General features: G+C 37.2%; 1 protein-coding gene and 1 non-coding gene across 3 annotated transcripts; one reads left to right on the top strand and one right to left on the bottom strand.

Annotated features, from left to right (window-relative positions):
* The first annotated feature begins 338 nt into the window (after window positions 1-338).
* On the top strand, window positions 339-8,631 carry LOC122058393 (phospholipid-transporting ATPase 1-like). Of its 2 annotated transcripts, XM_042621064.1 has the most exons (7): window positions 349-2,941; window positions 3,034-3,340; window positions 4,079-4,781; window positions 4,893-5,016; window positions 6,316-6,535; window positions 7,107-7,565; window positions 8,207-8,631. In XM_042621064.1, the coding sequence occupies exons 1-7, from the start codon at window positions 1,234-1,236 to the stop codon at window positions 8,433-8,435; spliced, it is 3,750 nt and encodes a 1,249-aa protein (XP_042476998.1). In that variant the 5' UTR covers window positions 349-1,233; the 3' UTR covers window positions 8,436-8,631. The 2 variants fall into 2 exon arrangements, with proteins under 2 accessions (XP_042476999.1, XP_042476998.1); XM_042621065.1 differs by lacking the exons at window positions 7,107-7,565; window positions 8,207-8,631 and adding an exon at window positions 6,857-7,099 and having other exon boundaries at window positions 339-2,941.
* A 6,905-nt stretch (window positions 8,632-15,536) lies between these two features.
* TRNAD-GUC lies at window positions 15,537-15,608 on the bottom strand. Its single transcript has one exon. It is a non-coding gene; the product is annotated as a tRNA-Asp (tRNA).
* Window positions 15,609-22,394: the final 6,786 nt, after the last annotated feature.

Below are 22,394 nucleotides of genomic sequence, written 5' to 3' on the forward strand. Positions count from 1 at the left end.
AGGCAAGAGATCACTAGCTAGTCGTGTGTTTAACATCGGACCAATGAAAATGCATAATAGAGTATCGAAATGGATAAAATTCTTGATTTTCTAAACTTGTGTGTTTAAGCTCAGGAATCACGCGACCAGCTAGCATTGTTTTTCCACAAAAATGGGCATTGTTGACCCAGTGAATATTACCGATTACCAGTACATACTTGCAGAGGAGAGAGAGAGAGAGAGAGAGAGAGAGAGAGAGAGGTTCTGTTGGAGGAGGTCGTTGTTTGGAAATTAAGGGGATGAATTGTTCAAATGCATGAGTATTATTTTACATTTTCAAAAGGATAGAGACTCGACTCTAGCCGTGTTGAAGAACGGCGCTAGCGGAGTCAAACTCAGAAAACTTTAAGCGTATCAAGTTTTGATTTTACTCTATTTTATCCTCTAATTCCTTCTTCTGGGTTTCTAATTATAATTGAAAAATCGAGAAGAAAACAGTTTAACAGAATCCTTTTCACTTTGTCTTCTAGAAGCAGAACAACAGATCCCCTCTTTTGTGTTTGGGAGACTTTTCTCCCTCGCTTCTTTGCTTTTCCTGGTTTGTTACCTTTTGTTATTTGCTATTTGTTGTTGCCTCCCATAGTCCCATTACGACCTTTCCACGATTCTCGCATTCGCCGGCGGCCCTCTTCTCTTCCTTTGTCTTTCCCTCTCTTCAGCTCTATCTCTCCTTCGTCGGCGGCCCTCTTCTCTTCCTTTGTCTTTCCCTCTCTTCAGCTCTATCTCTCCTTCGTCATCAAAATCCTTTCTTTCCTTCTCAGTTCCTTGTCTTTCACCCTTACACAAACAAAGCAAAAAAGGCAACCCAAGCAGCAAGGCAAGGTACGGCACGGCACGACCAATCTCTCTCTCTTTATTTTCCAGTCAGAAGACTACCGGAACTGCAATACAGGTCTCTATCTATCTATCTCTCTAAGTCTTTGGCTTGTCTTTTCTCTTAGAAACTGTAAAATTAGAAAAACCCAGATGGGTTTCTGTTCGAAATTGTAAAAGAAGAAAAACCCATATAGAGAGAGAAGAATCAAATACTATTTTCTCTGTTCTGGTCTCCATTGTATTCTGGGTTCTTAGTCTTGTCACTGCTGCTGCTAGTTGCTAATTGATGCGGGAGGGAGGGGGGTATTCAGTTTTAGTTCGAGATCAAATTTGTTACTTCATGAATTTGCTGTCAACGAGGCTTTTGATCTTCGGATCATGACCTCTGAACGGCCTCTATTGATTCTCTCACCTCAAACTCCAACCGCCCTAGAACGGATTATATCGATACCCTGCTTCTCCGATCTATCTAAATCTGTCCGTTATAGGCCCGTTGCGATTTCTGCAATGGATCAGCCATACCCAGCTGATGATCAACACTGCCCTGGCACCCCCGTCAGAAAGTCTTCGTCTTCTGTGCGAAGTGTGTCTTTCCAATTCAAGGACTCTATTAGGAGCTCTGTTGGTGATGGTATTTCTCCTGTGTCTATCCAATTCAAGGACTCTGGTAGGAGCTCTGTAGGTGAGGGTAATTCTCCCTCTATGGACAGCTATGGGCCGTCGGGATCCAAAGCTGTGAGGTATGGATCGAGGGGTGCTGAAGCTGAGGGGTATAGCTTGTCTCAGAAGGAGATCAACGATGATGATGCGAGGTTCGTCTACATCAATGATCCTGAGAAGACAAACGAGAAGTTCGAATTTACAGGGAATTTGATCCGAACAAGCAAGTATTCTCTCCTCACCTTCTTACCCCAAAACCTATTTCAACAATTCCACCGAGTTGCGTATATATATTTTCTTGCAATTGCCGTCCTCAACCAGCTCCCTCAGCTGGCCGTTTTTGGTAGGGGAGCATCAATCATGCCATTGGCCATTGTCCTTCTCGTTACGGCTATTAAGGATGCATATGAGGACTGGAGGAGGCATCGGTCTGATAGGATTGAGAACAACCGTTTGGCATCAGTTCTTGTCAATGGACAGTTTCAACAAAAGAAATGGAAGGACATCCGGGTTGGGGAGATCCTCAAGCTCTCCTCTAATGAGACTCTTCCCTGTGACATGGTATTGCTATCCACCAGTGATCCCACGGGGGTTGTTTACATTCAGACTCTCAATTTGGATGGTGAATCGAATTTGAAGACCCGATATGCGAAGCAGGAGACCCTGTCGAAGATGCTTGAGAAGGATTCTATCTGTGGACTGATCAAGTGTGAGCGCCCCAGTAGGAACATTTATGGTTTCCAGGCAAACATGGAGATTGATGGGAAGCAGGTGTCTCTCGGGCCCTCCAACATTGTTCTTCGTGGTTGTGATATCAAGAACACAGCTTGGGTGACCGGAGTTGCAGTCTATGCTGGCCGAGAGACCAAGGCAATGCTCAACAGCTCCGGATCACCATCAAAGAGGAGCCGGTTGGAGACCCTTATGAACCGGGAGATCTTATACCTCTCAGCCTTTCTTGTTCTCTTGTGCGCAATAGTTTCCGTCTGTGCTGGGTTTTGGTTGTATCACTATCAAAATGAGCTTGAAATCATCCCTTTCTACAGAACGTTTGACTATGCTACAGGGGAAAATTACAATTACAATGGAAAAATTCTGCAGATATTCTTCACATTCCTCATGTCAGTCATCGTGTTCCAGATCATGATCCCCATCTCACTCTACATTTCATTGGAGCTAGTCCGCCTCGGCCAGGCCTACTTTATGATCCGAGATGGAAGACTGTATGATGAGAAGTCAAATTCAAGGTTTCAGTGCAGGGCATTAAATATAAATGAAGATCTAGGACAGATAAAGTATGTCTTCTCGGACAAAACTGGGACATTAACTGAGAACAAGATGGAATTTCAATGTGCCAGCATTGGGGGAGTAGATTACAGTGGTGGAAGAGCTGCACGACCAGAGGAAAATGAATATTCTGTCCAAGGTACAAGAAAATTTTCTTGTTATGTTACTCCTGCTGTGTTTTTTGTAGTACTCAGATGTAAACTATTGTTTCTTTTTCTTCTTCCAAAATAGTGGATGGACAGGTATTGAGGCCAAAGATGACTGTGAAGCCCGGCCCAGACCTCCAATGGCTTCTAAAAAATGGCAAGACAACAGAGGAAGGAAAATATGCTTATGATTTCTTCCTTGCCCTTGCTGCTTGCAATACAATTGTGCCTCTGATTGTGGACACAACGGATCCTTCTCTGAAGTTAGTAGATTATCAGGGTGAGTCTCCAGATGAGCAGGCTTTAGTTTATGCCGCTGCCACATACGGTTTCATGCTCATAGAACGAACCTCCGGTTACATAGTTATTGATGTTCAAGGAGAAAGGCAAAGGTAATTTCAACATGGTTATCTTGTTCCTGTATTTCTTGTGATGTCCCATTGTTACAGTAGCAGTAGTTGTTGCTTTTTTATTTTTTTAAAATCTATAACAGTAGTTGTTTTTGTTGCTTTTATTGTGACTAATTATTGGTTGTGAAGGTGTAATGGTTTTGCCATAGTGTTTTATTTGATGGTAGAACATTTCTAGCTATTCTCCTTGTTGATTATACTAGCATAATGGCAGTATTGGTTCTGTCTATGGTTTTCAAGTTCAAGCAGGGGTAGTTTCTGGTATTGGTGTTGGGGTGGCATTGATTGCACTAACGTGCTCAGTAGTATCGTAATGTTGTTGTCTGGTTGTAGTTGTCATTATCTTCTGGTTGGTTTCAATAGTGGTTGACCATGTAACCGAAAATTGTATCAAGTATGACCTCGAATAGAGGACAAGGATACATGTTGCCTACGCCATTTAGTTGGGATAAAGCTGAGTTGTTGTTGTAGGTCGCAGCAATGGTCTTAGGGCTGTATGTTAGCAGTTGAAGAAGAGTTAATTTGGAATTTTTGCCCGGTTGCAGTAGAGATTATTAGTGGTTGTTTCACTGGTATCTGTTGCACAAAGTATTACGTTTTGGTGTTGATGCTGATGCACTTTCTGGTATTGACTTGTTAGCTTAATATTCCCCTACTATATGTTCCAAATTTGGGAAGCTGTTTATTTATATATTTGTGTAAATCCCCACATCAATGCAGGTTCGATGTTCTGGGTATGCATGAGTTTGATAGTGATCGGAAAAGAATGTCTGTTATAGTTGGTTGCCCTGACAAGACTATGAAAGTATTTGTGAAAGGTGCAGACACTTCCATGTTTAGTGTAGTCGATAGATCTCTAAATCTGGATGTGATTGATGCAACTGAAAAGCATCTCTGTGCCTATTCTTCATTTGGTCTGAGGACACTGGTAGTTGCAATGCGGGAACTGAGCGGTCCAGAATTTGAGCAATGGCAATCAGCCTATGAGCGAGCAAGTACTGCATTGATTGGTAGAGCAAGCCTACTCCGTTCTGTGGCATGTGATGTGGAGAAGAATCTCCACATATTAGGAGCCTCTGCAATTGAAGATAAGCTTCAAGAAGGTGTGCCAGAAGCCATTGAATCACTGAGGCAAGCTGGGATTAAAGTGTGGGTCTTGACAGGGGACAAGCAAGAAACAGCCATATCAATTGGCTACTCCTGTAAGCTCCTTACTAGTGACATGACCAAGATCATAATAAACAGTAATTCTGTGCGATCCTGTAAAAAGAGCTTTGAAGAGGGAAAGGCAATGTCCAAGAAGCTGATGACTGTGCCTGCAGACACCCATACTGAAGGTGTTGGACCTGAAAGAGCCCCCCTCGCTTTAATCATTGATGGTACAAGCCTTGTTCATATTCTTGACACTGACCTTGAACAAGAGGTAAGCTTGTCTAGATCCACTAAGTAGAACTTCTCTACTGCACCCTCTTCTTGTATTCTTCTCTGGTTGCATTATATACTGACCTGAAGTTGCTTTCTTGGGATGCTGCAGCTGTTCGAATTAGCTACTGTATGCTCTGTGGTTCTCTGTTGCCGAGTGGCCCCCATGCAAAAAGCTGGAATAGTAGCTCTCATAAAGAAAAGGACAGAAGACATGACCCTTGCTATTGGAGACGGTAAGTATTGTTCCTTTGGCATATTTGCATGCTTGCTTGTCAATTTACCTTTACAAATGTCAATCATTCCAAACTTGTTTATTAAATTTTGCTTTACTTTGTAATCAAGTCCCTTTGATTTGAAATGTAAAATAAATATTACATCTAAAATATGACTCCCAAATGTGGTTACAGTTGTAGGTAGGTTACACGATCATGGTTGTAAAACTTTTCCTTTTCTTTTCAAAACTGATTTCACTTCCCTTCCCTTGCAACCATACAGAGCCGTAGCTCTTTGCTACATGGTTAAAAACTTCTAAAGCCTAGATTATTTACAAAAATACAAGAATCTTTGGGCTGTTTTATATATAGCTGACGTTCCATACAAGGTGGGCCATTGTGTTGATCTTCATAAATAAGATACAGAAGTTTTCTATGATTTGGACAGTGTCAATTTGCCACATCAGCTTTTACATGGCATAAAACATCCTGTCAATGCAGTACAAAAATCCTGCAGTACTAGAACAGAAACCATTTTGAGACTTTGTAGAGAAGCTATCCTAGTTAAGACAAGTAGAACTGCACAGAGAGTTCATCCAATCATTCTGACCATTGGGTAGATATTGGCACCATCCAGATTGGCCACATTTCAAATTTCCTCGTGACCTCAACTTTATGGCCTACAGTATATTGGACCTCTCCCATGCACCAAGCTGTTTAACCTTTTTTGTTTTAAAAATTATTCTTTTCAAGCTTCAATTTTAGAACCTTCTTTCCCCTCACCCCAGGAGGACACATATGCAGTGATAGAGATGGTGACTTCTAGTTTGGTGAAATGTATCACATAGTGGTTTGTCATGGGATATTTCTCTCTAGGTGACCTTTCTGATTAGGTGCATCATATACTTCTTCGCTTAATGATGATTTATTTTGAACCATAGAAGGGATAATATAGGTTCACTTTACGTGACCCTTTGGATTTGCCTTATTTTTAGTTCTGAAGTCAACTGATGCAGCGGATACACAATGCATCTAATTTGCATTTTGTAGGTAGTTGATAAAAACTTGGGGTTCTTAATTCAAAAATAATAAAAAAATATGGCTTCATTTTTCCATGTGGCTTAATGGTTTAGGGGTGAAATTAACCACAAGTGTGCGCTGCTAGCGAAGATCCCTTGTAGAATGATTTTAACTAGAAAAGAAATCTTTGCCAGTTCATTAAATAAATTTGATTTCTTCTATAGATGACTCATGTAGCAAACCTTATGACACATGTATATATTGGGACTGTTTTTTGAAAATTTATTTGATGCTAACCAGGTGCTAATGATGTTGCAATGATCCAAATGGCTGATGTGGGAATTGGCATCAGCGGCCAAGAGGGCCGGCAGGCTGTCATGGCATCAGATTTCGCAATGGGGCAGTTCAGATTCTTAGTTCCACTTTTATTGGTCCATGGACATTGGAATTACCAGCGTATGGGCTACATGATATTATACAACTTCTATAGAAATGCGGTTTTTGTTCTTGTCATGTTTTGGTGAGTATTGTCATTCTTGATGGACATTTCTGCATCTTATACTTTTGCATTCTTTTATAATGATCAGGATGAAATTTCATTGTCCTCAGATGGAAAGTCCATTGTTCCCTTATCCAGTGGGTCAGACTTCTTGTCCAGGCCATTTAGCAGTGGAGTTCCCGGTTTTTGGTTTTTGGTTTTTGGTTTTATTTTATTTTATTATTATTATTATTTATTTATTTATTTATTATTGGTCACTGTAATTCACCTTTCACTGAGTCATCCGATGTCAGCAGTTATTACACTATGGTTTTGGCATCTAACCACAACTGCAATTTATAGACAGGTGCATCCAATCATCATGTCCTTTGAGGCTGTGGACGATGAAAGAAAATCATGGGGGATAGTTATTCAGAATGAGGAAATCACATTATGTTATATTGTTCTATATATGTGGAAGGCCATAGGAATGTCTCTTACCATTTTATACTTGTGAAACCAAAAACTAGTTACCCTTTGAGTTACATTTGTGATTATGCTTTTTTGCTTCAATATATTGTAACAGCTGATGGATTTTACCCATTTTTCTCAGGTATGTGCTATACACTGCCTACACGTTAACAACTGCAATCAATGAATGGTGTAGTATGTTGTATACTATTCTCTATACATCCTTGCCTACAATTGTTGTTGGGATTCTTGACAAGGACTTGAGTAGGCGGACCCTGATGAAATATCCTCAACTTTATGGACCGGGCCAGAGAGAGGAGTGCTACAACAAGAAATTGTTCTGGCTTACAATGATGGATACTGTGTGGCAAAGTGCTGCTATGTTCTATGTCCCTTACTTTGCTTATAGGGACAGCACTGTAGATGGATCAAGTATAGGAGATCTATGGACCATTTCAGTGGTGATTGTAGTTAATATCCACTTAGCCATGGATATAATACGTTGGTCATGGATTAACCATGCGGTCATCTGGGGAACTATACTTGCAACGTGCATTTGTATCATGATTCTCGATGCTATTCCCGAATTACCGGGTTATTGGTACTCTCTCTCTCTCTCTCTCGCTGGACACCCACTCGTGCATGCATACAATGCTCACAATTCATACCATCAATTCTTGCAGTTATATTTAAGACTTTGTTCCCTACATAATGCTGTTTGCCTGTGCCTTCAGAGTCAGCTTCCTATGTGTTCCATTAACTTTTCACACAGATTCTCGTGGATACATGTTTATTAAAAGTAAATGTTTGAAAAGTTTTTCTCATCTATATCTGGTTTTACTTTCTACTTGAGGACAGTTTATCATAGAGTTCATTTGGGGAACTCCTTCAATGTTTGCAAGTACATCATGATCCTCAATGTAGTAGCTTCTGCAATGTCCGTTCTCTGCTTACTTTGGCTCTTATTGTAGTCCTTACTGTCACACTTGGCTGACACCTCTTTCAGTAGCCACAATGGCAAATTTATTCCAAATTTAGCGTTCTAATGGGAAGTCGATAACAGGAATCCATTGCGAAAAGATTCGTGGTTTTAAAAATCCTTAGATGGAACATGTTTAGTGGTCATGATTTCTGTCATACATACAATTTACCTGTACTCCTGTACATGGACTTGCATACACACATGGATGATTTTATGTCCTTTATTGAAAGTGCTTATGAGAACCTTCTTATATTTTGCAGGGCCATCTTCCATCTTGCAACGACGAGTGTGTTTTGGTTTTGTTTACTTGCCAGTACAGTAGTAGCTTTAGTTCCTCGTTTTGTTGTTAAGATTCTTAGTCAATATTTGAGTCCAACCGATACTCAGATTGCAAGAGAGGCTGAGAAGTTTGGGGATCAAATGGAGTCTGTAGATGCAGAACTTGAAATGAACCCAATCCGGGATTCTCCACAGGAGATGCCAAGGTGATTTTTCCTTTGCATCTGCTCCTTTATTCTTTTGTTAATTTATGTATAGTATCATATTCTTTAGGCTGCTTCAACTTTGCAGTGCAGTCTTTCCATTTTCAGGCTCTCTCTATCCAAAGGATAGATTTTGTGATATTATTAGCAATGTATCTTAAACATTATTAATTTTTTTACACGTAAATGTGAATCAGAAGTTCTTTCATCAGAAAAAAAAAAGTGAATCAGAAGTTCATACAACTAAACTTTGTACAAAATCTTCCTGTTTCTTGATGTCATTTATGGAGTTTAATTTGAAAGCCTCTGTTAAGATTTGTTGGTTGCATGCTTTTGAGACTAGTACGTACATTGTCAAGGAAACCCATTGTACTTTCCTAATGGTTCTAAGCTGCAGTGTTCTTGTCCCACATGTTACACTGGATGTATGACACACTTTGGGAGAATAGCATGCACAATCCTCGAATTTGAATGTTTTGACTTTAGATTAATTTTAAAGGAAAAGGCTGGGAACATCGCCCGTTGTGTCTTTCTCTTTGGTCCGTCCTTTGAAATGATACCCTACCTCTTTTGTATGATGTGCCATCCCGTGTCTCCATTGGTGCAGCCTGTTGACTTGCTACATGTGGGTGGTGTCTATCCCCCTCCCTTAGTTGACTCTATCGCTTTCGCCCCGCACCTTCAGCCCTCATTCTGCATTTTAGGCACTTGGGTCGGCCTAGCAGAACTACTGAAATTGGGTACTAATTACTAACTCACTCTGGATGGACTTAAAGTCCAACATCATTACTTTTTGCATTTATGACAGGGATGTCAAATGGTCGGTTTGCCCCGGTTTTGGTCTAGGAATGAGTTAGACCAAAACCAAATCCTGAAGGAACTTTGGTTTTTGACTGGTTTTTGTTTGGTACAGTTTTGGCTTTTTATGTTTATTTTTCAGGATCGATGTAATACCTGTTTGGATCGGTTTGTTTTGGGGCTTCAACTACAATATATCCTACATTCATTCATATCCTACAGTGAGGAAAATTTTGGTAAAAATACTTTAATCATCCTCTCTAAGTCAAACAAGTAAACAATAAGAAATAGAGAAATTGATTTGATGTGTTCATGTTGTAGTTGAAACAAAGAAAAATAAATTATAAAGGAAAGATAACTAATATTGAAATCAATGGATAAACAGAGTTTGTAGGAAAATTAATGTTTATGATCATTGTAGTGGGAAGACAACCAATTGGTGAGAAGACAATATAGAAATCACAAAAATGAATCTTACTATCAAATCATTCATTTAACTGTCCAACTAATTCTGTATAGTTAACAAGGAGATCAATGGAAGCATTGTTACAATAGGAAAAAATAAAATGGAAACATTGCTACCAATCAATTTCCCTTTTCATAAGTCACAACCTCGTATTGATTTGTAATTCTTCTTGCAATTAGAAATCTTCTCACTAATATTGAAATCAATGAATAGTCAATTCACCTATTCATAACTTTATAGTCGATATTTTTTTCATTTGTTTCATTTGATTTGGTTTACGGTATGGATATTGGTTGGCCCAAGTGCAGTTCGGTTTTCAGCCATCCTCATTGTACCCCAATCCAAAGCCAGCTAGATAAGGATCGGTTTGGTTCAGTCCGTGCTTTTTCGATCTGTTTTACTAGTTTGGGTTAGGTTTTGACACCCCTATTGTTCGACATGAAGTGAGTTGGGCAGTAGTTTGGCCAGGGTTTAGTCTATACAATAGGGAAAAGAATGTTACTCGGTTGCACCCTCTATGCCCAAACACATGACGCCGTTAAATGATGCCCCTACCCCCTTTAGTTGGATGCTTGTGCATGCACTCCCATTGGCCCCAAGATAAGCATAGTGGCCACGCGATTAGAAATGAGCATAACCCCCTTTAGTTGGATGCCGTCATGATCACTCTCACCATCTCCAAAAGTGGAGAAGAAGATAAAGTTAGAATTAGACATCATGGCAGACCTATCGATCCTATTGGAGATATGTCCGCAACCTCGCTAAGGTTAATTTCGTTGATAAAGAAGCTAGGTTTTTTTTTGCCATCTTGCGATCTAATTCCGTTATTCCTTCTGCTTCTTTTTCTTTTACCTAATGTGGTTGTCTTAGAAGACCACCTTGAGTCATCCATGAAATCCTACTTGTATGCAAAGAAAATTCAACAATTCAATGGAAGGAAAAATAGAAAAAATAAAAAATAAAAAACAAACAAACCAATTCTCTGTACCTGAAGAACAACACCAAATGAACCAATTCTAACCACACGTTATGCCCATGTATGAAATTGTCTATCACACAAATAATCAGAAATAAGTATTCTTATTAATACCTCCTAAGGTGATTTCCCTTGTTTTATTATTAAAATTATTTAATATAGTATTAATCCAGGAATAACAAAGGATTTTTTAAAAGTTGAAAGTCATTTTAATGCTACATTTAATAAAGTTATTATGTGAGAATTAAGAGGCAATGATTCCTTGTGTGCCAGATAAAGTGATAGCTAATAAAGAATACCAAGTGAAAAGAAGTATGTTTTTTTAAAAGCAGAGTCAATAGAACAAAAAAGCCGGCGCATAAGATCAAATGAGGATGAAGCATTTATCCATTCAGATCTTAAACCTAATAACCTAGCTGCCCAGAAGTGCCTTCGTGAAGATATTTGATAGCTGATCCTCACTACAAATGTACGGAGTCTCAATTGTCTTATCATACGCCTTCTCTCTTACAAAATGGCATTCCACCTCTATGTGCTTGCTTTGTTCATGAAATATGGGATTCTAAGCAATGTGAGTGACTACTTGGTTGTCACAAAACAACTTTGTAGGATTGGTGAAGGACTCACATCCCAGTTCATGCAACAATAACTGCAGCCACACTATCTCGCTAGTTGCAGATGCCATAGCTCGATATTCAGCTTCAACACTTGAACGGGCGTAATATTTTGTTTTTTATACTTCCAAGTCACAATATTTACCACCGACACATAACATAGTAGTAGTATCTTTTATTACCCCGATTTCCTGCCCAGTTGACATCTGCATACCCAACAGTCTCTGCATGACCATGATTTTTCATCAAAATACCTCTCCTTGGAGAAGTCTTCAGATACCTCAAAATCCGATCAACTGGTTCCATATACCCAATCGTAGGTGCCTAAATAAATTGACTCATATAACCGGCAAAATAAGCAATATCAGGCCTAGTAATAGTCAAGTAAATCAACTTCCCTACCACTGCCCACTATCTTGTAACAGAGTATCATTTGGGGTGAACTTACAATGATAATCCATGGGCACACTTTTTGGTTCAACCCCCAAACTACCCGTCTCTGTCAACAAATCCAAAGCACCTTTTTGTTGAGACAGAAATATTCTTCTTGTAGAGCTTACAACTTTAATACCAAGAAAATATCTTAGCTTGCCTAAGTCTTTGATATCAAAACTCCTTATTCAAATATTATTTGAAAATATCAACACCAAGATGATCACTACCCATAATAACACTATCGTTAACATAAAAAAGAACAATCACCAGAGTTTTATCGCTATTTTTGACAAATGGAGAAGAGTCGGATTCTCCTCTTTTGAACCCAAAATTGACGGAAGTCGAACTAAGCCTTCCATACCAAGCCTATGGTGATTGTTTGAAACCATTTATAGCTTTTTTGAGTTTGCAAATCATCCCATCTTGATTTTCCAATGTATGACCAGAAGGGAGACCATATATACCTCTTCTTTTACATCTCCGTGAAGAACCACATTTTTTACGTCCATTAGAAACAGAGTCCATCCCCGATTAATAGCAACTGATGTAAGAACGTGAATAATGTTCATTTTGACAATAACAAGAAGTGCCTCCTTGTAGTCAACGTCATAGGATTGTATTATTTATAGAGAGATATACAATCACATTTCTATATTTAAATAGCACAAAATAAGAACACTAACAAAATTACAATATTTACACAATATTGACTGAGTCTCCCACTGAGAATAGGGAGTCCATTCCTTATCTCGACAATGATCTTCAACCTAAAGAAATTGACTCAGCCTTGCGCTAGTAGTTACACCCATTTAACAATTTCTATAAGAATAATCTAAATTTTGGGTGCATTTTAGTTTTCCAAAACGATTTCCAAAAACTCCACAACTCTGATGAAGTGCCTGTAGAAAATGGAAGAAATTCCTGAGTGAGCTCAGAGTTGCAGAGGAGAAGAGAAGAAATTGCACAAAGGGAGGGGGGGAAAGGAGGAGATCACATGACCTAGTCTTGCACTATACCCGGCATCAAAACATTCAATTCAATTCATTCTAAAATATGTCTAATAACTTGGATTACATGCTTTTATATAATAACTGAAAATTCCAACTTGCCTTATAAAAATCTAAGACTGAAATAACAACTATTAATTTGCTTTCTAAGTTCTAACTAATGAAATTATAAACAAAAATGGTAACTCCCTAATTGATTAACAATTATCCAAAATAAATGATTACATATCTCCCCAAATAAAATAACTCATTATTACCTAAATAAAGTAAATCCTAAACTATTCTATCGATCCCAAAAATCAAATCAGATTCGGTTTGTCTCGGTTGAGATTGCTCGAAAAGTCAATCCGGTTCAGTTTCAATTCTGCATCAACTCCCTCAGTGTTAAGAAAAACTCGTCCACGAGTTTTAACAAATGATAATAATAAAAACTCATGAATAAATGTGAATTGCTCGTTGTCTGCATAGCAAACAAAATCCAAAATGTGAAGTCCGAAAAATCATGGGAAAAAACGAATTCATGATGGTCAACAACTAGTACTGCATTGATGTCCACCATTACTTGATCCATGATTTTCTCACATTCCATTGTCATCATATATTCCATAATAAGATTGTCTTCTACTTGTGGTGATGCATTTGGTTCGTCTTGTGGTTATACTAGGGGTATCACTTTCTTTGACTCAACCAGTCCATGAAGATTAATTTTTTGATACTTGTGGTAAGCTTTGAGGGTGCACATATTGCTGTCACAGTTTACGATGTCATCTCGTTATTCTAACCAATATCGACCTAATTTAATAATGCGTTGAGGAGAGTCAACAAACATTTCACCAAAGGCATCATTATAATAATGAGAAATAGAAAATTCAACAAATATATTATCCTCTGACTCAAAAATGATCTGATTGGTCTTTGACAATATATCCACCATAGATTTAGAGACAAAATTGTCATTTAATAACTTATTAATTAACAATTTAACATTCTTTCCATTGGACAGACGAACTTTGAACTTGAATACAAAAGATTCCATAATCAAATTTGTATTTAGAATTTGCTATGGGCCTCACACAAATAAGACAACTCCACTAGGCAGGTGCGGGTAGAACTGTAAATATGGAAGTTTATTATTTTTTTTTTAGGAGTGGCAGAATTATAAATAACTGAAATTCAGTTGTCAGTTTGTCACTCAAAAATATACCATTTGTGATATATAGGAAGAATAGAGCGGCAATACTAGAAAATTAGAAGAATGAAGGAAAGAAAAGAACAAAAAGAAATCGTGGGAAAGGTGTCTTCTTCAACCTCACGACAAGAAGAGGGAGGCAGAAGACCAGGAGGGGTTTCGAGTGGGAGGACTTTCTAGTATGGACACGGATCAACTTGAGGTTTTCAGTTCAGGTAGCTAGTCCATCGTACTCTGAAATCCAAGCAAGAAGCAGTTGAAACATTGAGCTAGAAGTTAATAAGAAGTCTTGTAAGCAACCCAGGCAGCAATAATGGAGAACAGGTCTGAAAATTAATTTGAAACTTCAGATTCCAGCAAGGACGAGCCCTAAGAACATGTCGGGGGGTTGTTTAGAAGTAACAATATTTATTCCCAAAGTTGTGCTACCTATAACTCCAATCAGAATATTTGCAAAACCTTTTTTTTTCTTGGTTTGATCTTGCCTCTCGCTGCCTCTTCTCTTCTTCTTCCTTCGTTTCCTTCTGGTTCTATCTTCTCTGTCTGCTGCTCTGCTCCTTTTTTTTCCCAGAAGGGCCGGTGGGTTGCTGTAGAGGGATCGAAGGGTGTCAAGGTGGTTTCTAATGGGAAGAAAATTTTGGGAATGAACAAAAGGGTTTGCTGTTCTTTGGGCAGAACAGTGATGGGAGGAACAAGAAGAAGTAGAACATGGAGAGAACGAAGGAGAGGATCCTTCAACTTTGATACCATTTGATGGAGGCCTGTAAAGAAATGGAAGAAATCTCTGAGTGAACTCAGAGTTGCAGAAGAGAAGAGAAGAAATTGCACAAAGGGGGGCAGAAGGAGGAGGTCACATGACCTAGTCTTGCACCATACTCAGCACCAAAACATTCAATTCAATTCATTATAAAATATGTTTAATAATTTGGATTACATGCATTTATATAATAATTAAAAATTTAAACGTGTCTTGTAAAAATTTAAGATTGAAATAGCGACTCTTAATTTACTTCTTAAGTTCTAACTAATAAAATTAGAAATAAAATAAAACTTAAAGTGGTAACTCCCTAATTAACTAACAACTACCCAAGATAAAATATCACATATCTTCCCAAATAAAATAACTCATTATTTCCTAAATAAAGTAAATCTTAAAATATTCTATTGATCTCAAAAATCAAATCAGATCTAATTTATCTCGGCTGAGATTACCCACAATCAACTCGATTCAACCTCAATTCTGCATCAAACTTTGTTCCATAATAGAATCTAATATATCACAATGAAACGTTTCAATTATAAGAAACCTAGCTGCCACCTCTATTTATAGAAAATCATTTTCAGATAGGTGACAGAAAAGAAAATCATTAAGAATGTTGGTAGCCAATGGTAACTCAATAATAAGGGATGCAAAATTATAAGGAAAATTAGATGTAATTAGATATATATTTCAATACCTACCAACCAATAACCCACTTACCTTTTCAGCCAAAGGGATAGGATTCATTAAATCAAATAAATATAAAAAATTTAGAATTCTTTTAAAGTTTCACGCAGAGAGAGAGAGAGAGAGAGAGAGAGAGAGAAGGCGGACCATTTAAGAACATAGTGGGGAAAAAGAAACGCCGTTGCCGGGGATCGAACCCGGGTCACCCGCGTGACAGGCGGGAATACTTACCACTATACTACAACGACTTGCTGTGTTAGGCTTTTAGAGATTAACTTACATGAGCATAGAAAATGAGTCTTTTCCCCTTTTATGGAATTCATAGTTTTGGAAAAAGAGGGTTGAGGAAGAAGAAAGGAAGGCAGGGAAAAGGAGTTGCAATTCTTGCTCTTAGAATGGAGTTTGATCAAGGAGAGAGGGATTCTTGGAGATTCGTCTGTTACAACTGTCGAGCAAGTGGGACGTGATCCATAACCGCCCACATGAGAGAAGAAGGAAGAGAAATAGGGAAAAAGATTTTGAAGCTTCAAGGCTCAGCCTATAAGAAGAGATTTTGTTCTCTGAGGGTAGGGAAATTTTTAGAAAAAATTGGAAAAATATCTAGAGGCGATTTAGGTTGGTTCTTGGGATTATATTAGAGTGGGGAGTGAGTGTTTGAAGGATTGAGAGTTCATTTTCTCTTGGACACGAAGGAGAGGTCTCTGAGAAGGTTAGATATGATTTTTCCGAATTTGATAAGGGTTTATAATGTTTTGTTTTGTTTTTGTTTTTGTATTTTTTGTATTTTTTGTATTTTTTATTTATTTAATTATTTTTTTTTTTTTTTTAAGGTTTCAACTCTGATTTGTGGAAGAGAAGGAGAGATGATTAGGGAGAGGGGTGTCAATTCGAAGCCCACACCGGTAGGCCCGATACATTTATGGCCCGACTTAGATTGGCCCGATAAAACATTTATAAATAGGTAGTACACGGTGCAGCCACCTAGCCCGACGGGCCCCCGATCGGCCCTACACATTTACAAGTCTGATTTGAACCGACTCCTTTAAGCCCGACCTAGCCCGACCACTGTTAGAAAAAACGCATTTAAAATTCCTTTTTATACGCGTTTTCGCTTTTTACCGTTTAAAACACGTTTTACTGTATGCTTCCCAAAGATACTTTAAAAAATCGCAAACTTCAAGCATTCCTGTTCTAAACACATTTAAAACACGTTCCGTTTTTATGACATTTTTTAAGACTTGATTTTTGAACATAATATCTACTTAATTGACCATATATCTCTCTCCTGAAGTCTGATCGACTTGATTCGTTCACTAGCTTGAAGCTAACGCAATGGACCATATTTCTCATGATATTATCTTTAACTCAAATTCAATTCACAGACCTCGAAATTGAGCTATAAACTGACGTATTTACTGAAAAATATTTTTTAAGTGATGATTCCTAACTCTAATTGAACATATATCATTTCGAGAATGTGTTGGGATAGCTGCGCATGGGGGCTCTGGTATTGGGCGTCACACCGGTGGCCCAAAGTCTCTGCCCAGATCCTGGCTCGAACCGTTGTCACGCTGGCTGGACATTAAGGAAATAAAGTTGTACCTTCTCCATAAGTCTGGGCTTTTGGATGACTGGCAAGCGCTTGATCCTATAAGTGGTATCAGAGCAGGTGGTCGCGGGTTCGAGTTTCCCCAAGTGCATGGGTGCTCTGATATTTGGGCGTTGCTTAATCCTACAAAGTGTGTTGACTATGTTGACAACAATAAATGACACCATAACCTAGTCACATTACTCAATAAGACTTTGGGAATATGTGGTGTATGAATTTAAAATTGGTGTTGGATGATATTGATATGTCTTAAAACTTATAATGAGATATGAGATGTATAGGCATTAATGTTAGATATTGTAGTTGTTTTGAACACTAGATGCTGATATTCATATAATAATTCCTTAATTTATATGAATATACAATCATTTTTTTAGTCCCGTTTGTTTGAAATCTATACGTTTAAAACTCGTATCGTCCTTTTTCTGATTTTTACCGTTCTCTGTTTTTTTGACTCTTTATTTGATTGTAACATTCAAAAATTTTACTATTTAAAACTCGTACCATCCGTTTCCCTTTTTTTGCCATTACCATTTTTTCTAACAATGAGCCCGACCTCTTTAATATTACTTGTATTTTTTAATTTTTTTTAATACTATTTATATTTAATGCTAAGGCTATGTGATATATACAATTAACATGGTGGTAATTGTTGTATGAACATTCATATTTTTTATGCATAGTTTAATTGATTTGAACTTCCTAAACTTGGGTTATGTAGATGGTTTAATTGATTTGGGTTTCGTGGGTTAAAGATCGAGTACCTTAGTAATTTATTTACTTTGTCCATCTATAGCTTAATCCATTTTAACTATAGAATCATTTTCTTTATTATGTCCATTTTTGCCTCATTTTATTGGTATTCATCTTCAAGCACATTTAAGAGGCCAATTTTAAAGAGGACCCTTTTAAAGCCCTTTGATAGTTAAATAGATTTATAGCTCAGTTAAGGCCCATTTATGGTAGCCCGATTAAAACTCGAGACCGACCGGCCCGATTATTAACCTTACCATGCTAGCGCTAGCTAAGCCCGTTTAGCTAAACCAGCGTTCACGATGCAGCCTAAGAAATTGGCTGAGCCCGATTAGGCCCGATCTAGACCGGCCAGACCTGACCGATTGACACCCCTAATTAAGGATTTTCGTTTTCTTTTATTTGTGAGCTTGAAATCCCAATGGTGTTTGGGGTTCAATCAGCTAGGGTTTCCCCCTTTCATCTTTCAATTTTTTTAGAAGAACCTCCTTGGAGCTTCTAATCTGGCATTTTGCTTTGGTTGAATAGTGGTTTCACACATAAGAAGCTCCATCTCTCAGGGAATTTCTCTTTAGATCATGCGATTTCATCAAACTACTTATTCTCCATCATCTTGAATCTCTATTACAATTCTTCTCAAGCATTTTGTTTAGGTAAGCTCTCATATTGGAATTGGTTTTTTTTTTTTTTACTATAATTTTTTTAATGAATCCATTCTTTTATATGTGTTATGATTGAATCTTTGGTTTAATTAGAACATGTCATATATTCTATCTATAGGTACAATGGATGAAAAAAATTCCAAATTGGACCTGTGGGAGAAGACACGGATAGATGTCTCGTCGGGTTTGCTAATGACCTTTGTACCTTTCTCATGTCTCAAGAGGGTAAACGGGTAAAGAGGAGTCGCCACCTAGATTAGGGTCTAAGACCCACAAATGTCTCTCCATTTTGAGGGAAAAAAATGACTCTAATGGATAAGGTGAAAGTTTGCCCCAAATCTCTGGTAATTTTCAGGTTATGCTGGGGGAAGGTGTTAGGCACCTTCAGAACGCCCAGCCAAAACCGGTCTTCCTAGACCAAACTTTTGTTGTAGACTTGTTTATATATATTATGCACAAGAAAACTTTATAATAAAAAAAAAATGCAAAATATGATAATATGCATTAAACATAATTAAATATTTTTTTGGATTTTATCATATTTTTAGGTAATCAAATTATGAAATTACCAAAATGCCCTTAAGAGGTTAATATATATATATATATATATATATATCTACTGTTATCAATTACATATAGAAAATGACCTAGCATGTATATACATCACAGTGAACATTTAGGAATTTTAACAGAATTTGAAAAACATTAGAAATTTTTTTTCTAATAATACTAACATAAAGCCCAAATTAAATAAATATGCAAAACAACAAAATAACACATCTAGTAAATCCATAAGAAATGTGCACATGGATCCTACCTATTGACATGCACCATATGCACTATAAAATGAGATTTACATCCTAACTATGCTATTTAAAATGCATTAAAACAACTTATACTAAATATGAATAATAGAAAAATGCATTTAACAAATGAACAAAAATTACATAATGACACCAAAATATGTATTAACACCTAAAACAGCAGTATATGGCCTAATACATGCATATATACAATAATACGTGCAGATATGATTTTTAAAACCTTTTTCAAGCAAAATAGGTCAAATGACCAAAAATGCCCCTAGAGGGCCAAACTATTAAAATAATATGAAATTATTCATAAAAATGAGTGAAATACACTAAAATCATTAAAAAAAAAATATTTTCTCAGAATTTTTTTTAACATTTGTTTTGCATTTTTAAGCATAAATGACTAAAATGCCCTTTTAAGGGGAAAATGGTAAAACCAAAACACCCACTTTCCTGAACCAAAAATAATCAAATAATGGACCAGATCTATGAATTAGATCATGGTCTATCATCTTGTCAAAAAAACAGAACTCAACTCAAGCCTTAAATCTCCATACTTTTCAAAATGACCAAAATACCCCTAGGGGAAAATTCATCATTTAAAACATATTTAGGCTCTGAAATATTCAGCATACATCAAATATGATGTGATGCATAATATACGAAATTATGAGAATTAAATAACACTTAGAAATATTTTTTTTATAAAGCCTTTGGAATAAAAACTCTACTTAAACACTTACTTAAAGAAAAATACAAAATAAATATAAAACTAAATCATAAAATTTTGAAAATTTTCCTTGATGCGTGGGAACACCTCAGCTCAATATAAGCACGTCCATTTGGCCAGAATCGGCTACCGGAGGGTGCCAAAAGCCACCTTGAATGGTGATGCTCCGAATGGCAAATATGACCAAGTAGGCGTATGGGAGAGAAAAAGGTACCACCTGAAAGAGGGGGACGATATCTACATTAGGGTATCTTTTCCAGAATTTTTCGCCGCATAAAGTCCTATAAATGAGGGGTTTATATAGCCTCAAAACCCAGCATTTTCCAGATTTTTATGATGGGCTACCTTGACTAAAGGCGGGCTGGGCGTGGTCCTTGGACCAGGCCCATGTCTTCTGGTCTAGCATTAAATGCCATTTTTGGGATGGGCCAGCCGACAGTGGGCCTGCCGACAATGGGCTAGGTTTTGCCTAGCCCTGGAATGGCCTTGGCCAGGCCAGGTTGGGTGGATCGGTGCGGACCTGGTTAGACAAGGTCGATCCAAGTTGAATTGGGTTGACCCGAACTGACCCAGGTTTGGGCAGATTAATTTTATTTTTTATAATTTTTATTAGATTCCATTTTAACGGCCAGAATTAAAATACTTATATCTTTCAATCCATGTGGTCAATTTTGACGTGCCACATATCGACACGAATTCGCCGAGAACTTTCCATAAGTACGGTGATAACATCAGATTATATATATATATATATATATATATATATAAATCGAGGAAATCCATAAAATGATGCTTCACGCCGATTGAGGTCTAAATAATATCGGATTTGAACAAAATTTTACATGCATGTTTAAAATAGCCAAATGAGGTCATCTCAAGGGTTTTACTCAAAATCAGGAGGTGTGATTACCGAGAAACATGCTAGGAATAACATGGTCATTTTACATCAAGGGGTAACCAAACGTCACCGGATTTTGATGAAATTTTAGTTGATGGCCTAAAATGGATAAATAGGGATCTTCTAATGGGTTTTGGCTCTGTTAGGGAAGGTTTGGGTGTAAAATATAGGCTAGGGGTAAGTTAATTGGTAATCTTTGCCATTTGGCCACATTGTGAATCAATTGAATCTTGATCATCATTGCCGAGACATTCTCCCAAGGTGTCAAAATTCAGTATCTATACTCTCATTTAATTATTTTTTACCAAATCTTTTCCATATGCGCAGATTATGCCTATTGGATTGATTTCTTTTGGAAATGCATAGCAGATCTTGTTTGCCATATATAATAATTCCTTGATGTTGGCTTCTTTATCAGTTCATATGGATTCAATGTGAAATTCCAACACTTATTGCATCTAATCTTTACATTTTTTTTTTGCTTCTCTTTCTTAAATATCATTTCAGCAAATCCTTCTATGCTCTTGGGGCTCAAGATTGTATATGCAATTTCTGATTATGAATGATCTGTGAATTTTTTTTTTGTTCAAAAATTTAATTTCAATAATCCATTCCCTGCATACAAAGCTTTGCGATTTTTATTTTTTCTTGCCATTAGAATTCATCAATGATTTCATATTCACCGGCCATTTTAAGTGTTTATTATTATTATTATTATTATTATTATTATTATTATTATTATTATTATTATCTCTGTTAATAAGGTTGTGGTTTCTCATTATGACTCTACCCCTATAGAGATTGGGGTTGGTTTATATTTTTTATTTGGTTCAGACTAAGTGATTTTTTTGGGTTCATTTCGGTTCAAGCCTTGCCACTTATAATCTTGTTTCTTTTGCTGAAATTGATTAGAATCAAAATGTGAAGATAAGATCCTCCTGCCCATATTTTGATCATTTGGTTGATCTTTATGTGTTTAAACGATTCGGGTTCGATCATGGACCCTTCTCATCAATAATGAATCCTGCTCCAAGTAACAATGGTTATAAATCCCTTTTTCTTTTTCTTTGGCCCGGGCGGTTGGGTGGGGGGGGGGGTAGTTTGGGGTTGGGCTGATGTTTGTTATGTTTTGATTTCACAATTTTATTCATATTTGTAACATGGTTTAAGCATATCACTTCAAAGGGATCAAATCCATTCGGTTGTGACGTAATCAATATTTTATTTCTACTCCCAAATCAGTCCCTTTCATTTTTATTTTATTTATTCCTTTCCAAAAGACCCGAATATTTTTTGTTTCCATTAAAAAGAATTATATATATATATATATAGATTAGTAAACCCGCACATGCAAATGCATGTGTGGCCATTTGTCATGTAGAAGAGAGGGAGAGAGAGAGAGAGACAAGTTCAGACCAGTTTGAATGAAATATTTTTCACTTGAAACAATACATTGTATATCTAAACTTCTTTTGCGCTCCCTACCCTTGCAAAGTGACGAGCATATCAATCAAAGCAAAGAATAAACTAATGACAACATTTTCATTATTATCATCTTCGTAGTCATCGT

This window comes from Macadamia integrifolia, chromosome 12 (assembly GCF_013358625.1).
Source record: "Macadamia integrifolia cultivar HAES 741 chromosome 12, SCU_Mint_v3, whole genome shotgun sequence".
Classification (NCBI taxonomy): Eukaryota; Viridiplantae; Streptophyta; class Magnoliopsida; order Proteales; family Proteaceae; genus Macadamia; species Macadamia integrifolia.

What these genes read in the sequence shown, in the direction of transcription:
- LOC122058393 (XM_042621064.1), top strand. Translation starts at nt 1,234, where the DNA reads ATGACCTCTGAACGGCCTCTATTGATTCTCTCACCTCAAACTCCAACC. An exon ending in GACCCTTGCTATTGGAGACG is followed by an intron (nt 5,017 to 6,315) that starts GTAAGTATTGTT and finishes GATGCTAACCAG; the next exon opens with GTGCTAATGATGTTGCAATG. An exon ending in TTTGTTCTTGTCATGTTTTG is followed by an intron (nt 6,536 to 7,106) that starts GTGAGTATTGTC and finishes CATTTTTCTCAG; the next exon opens with GTATGTGCTATACACTGCCT.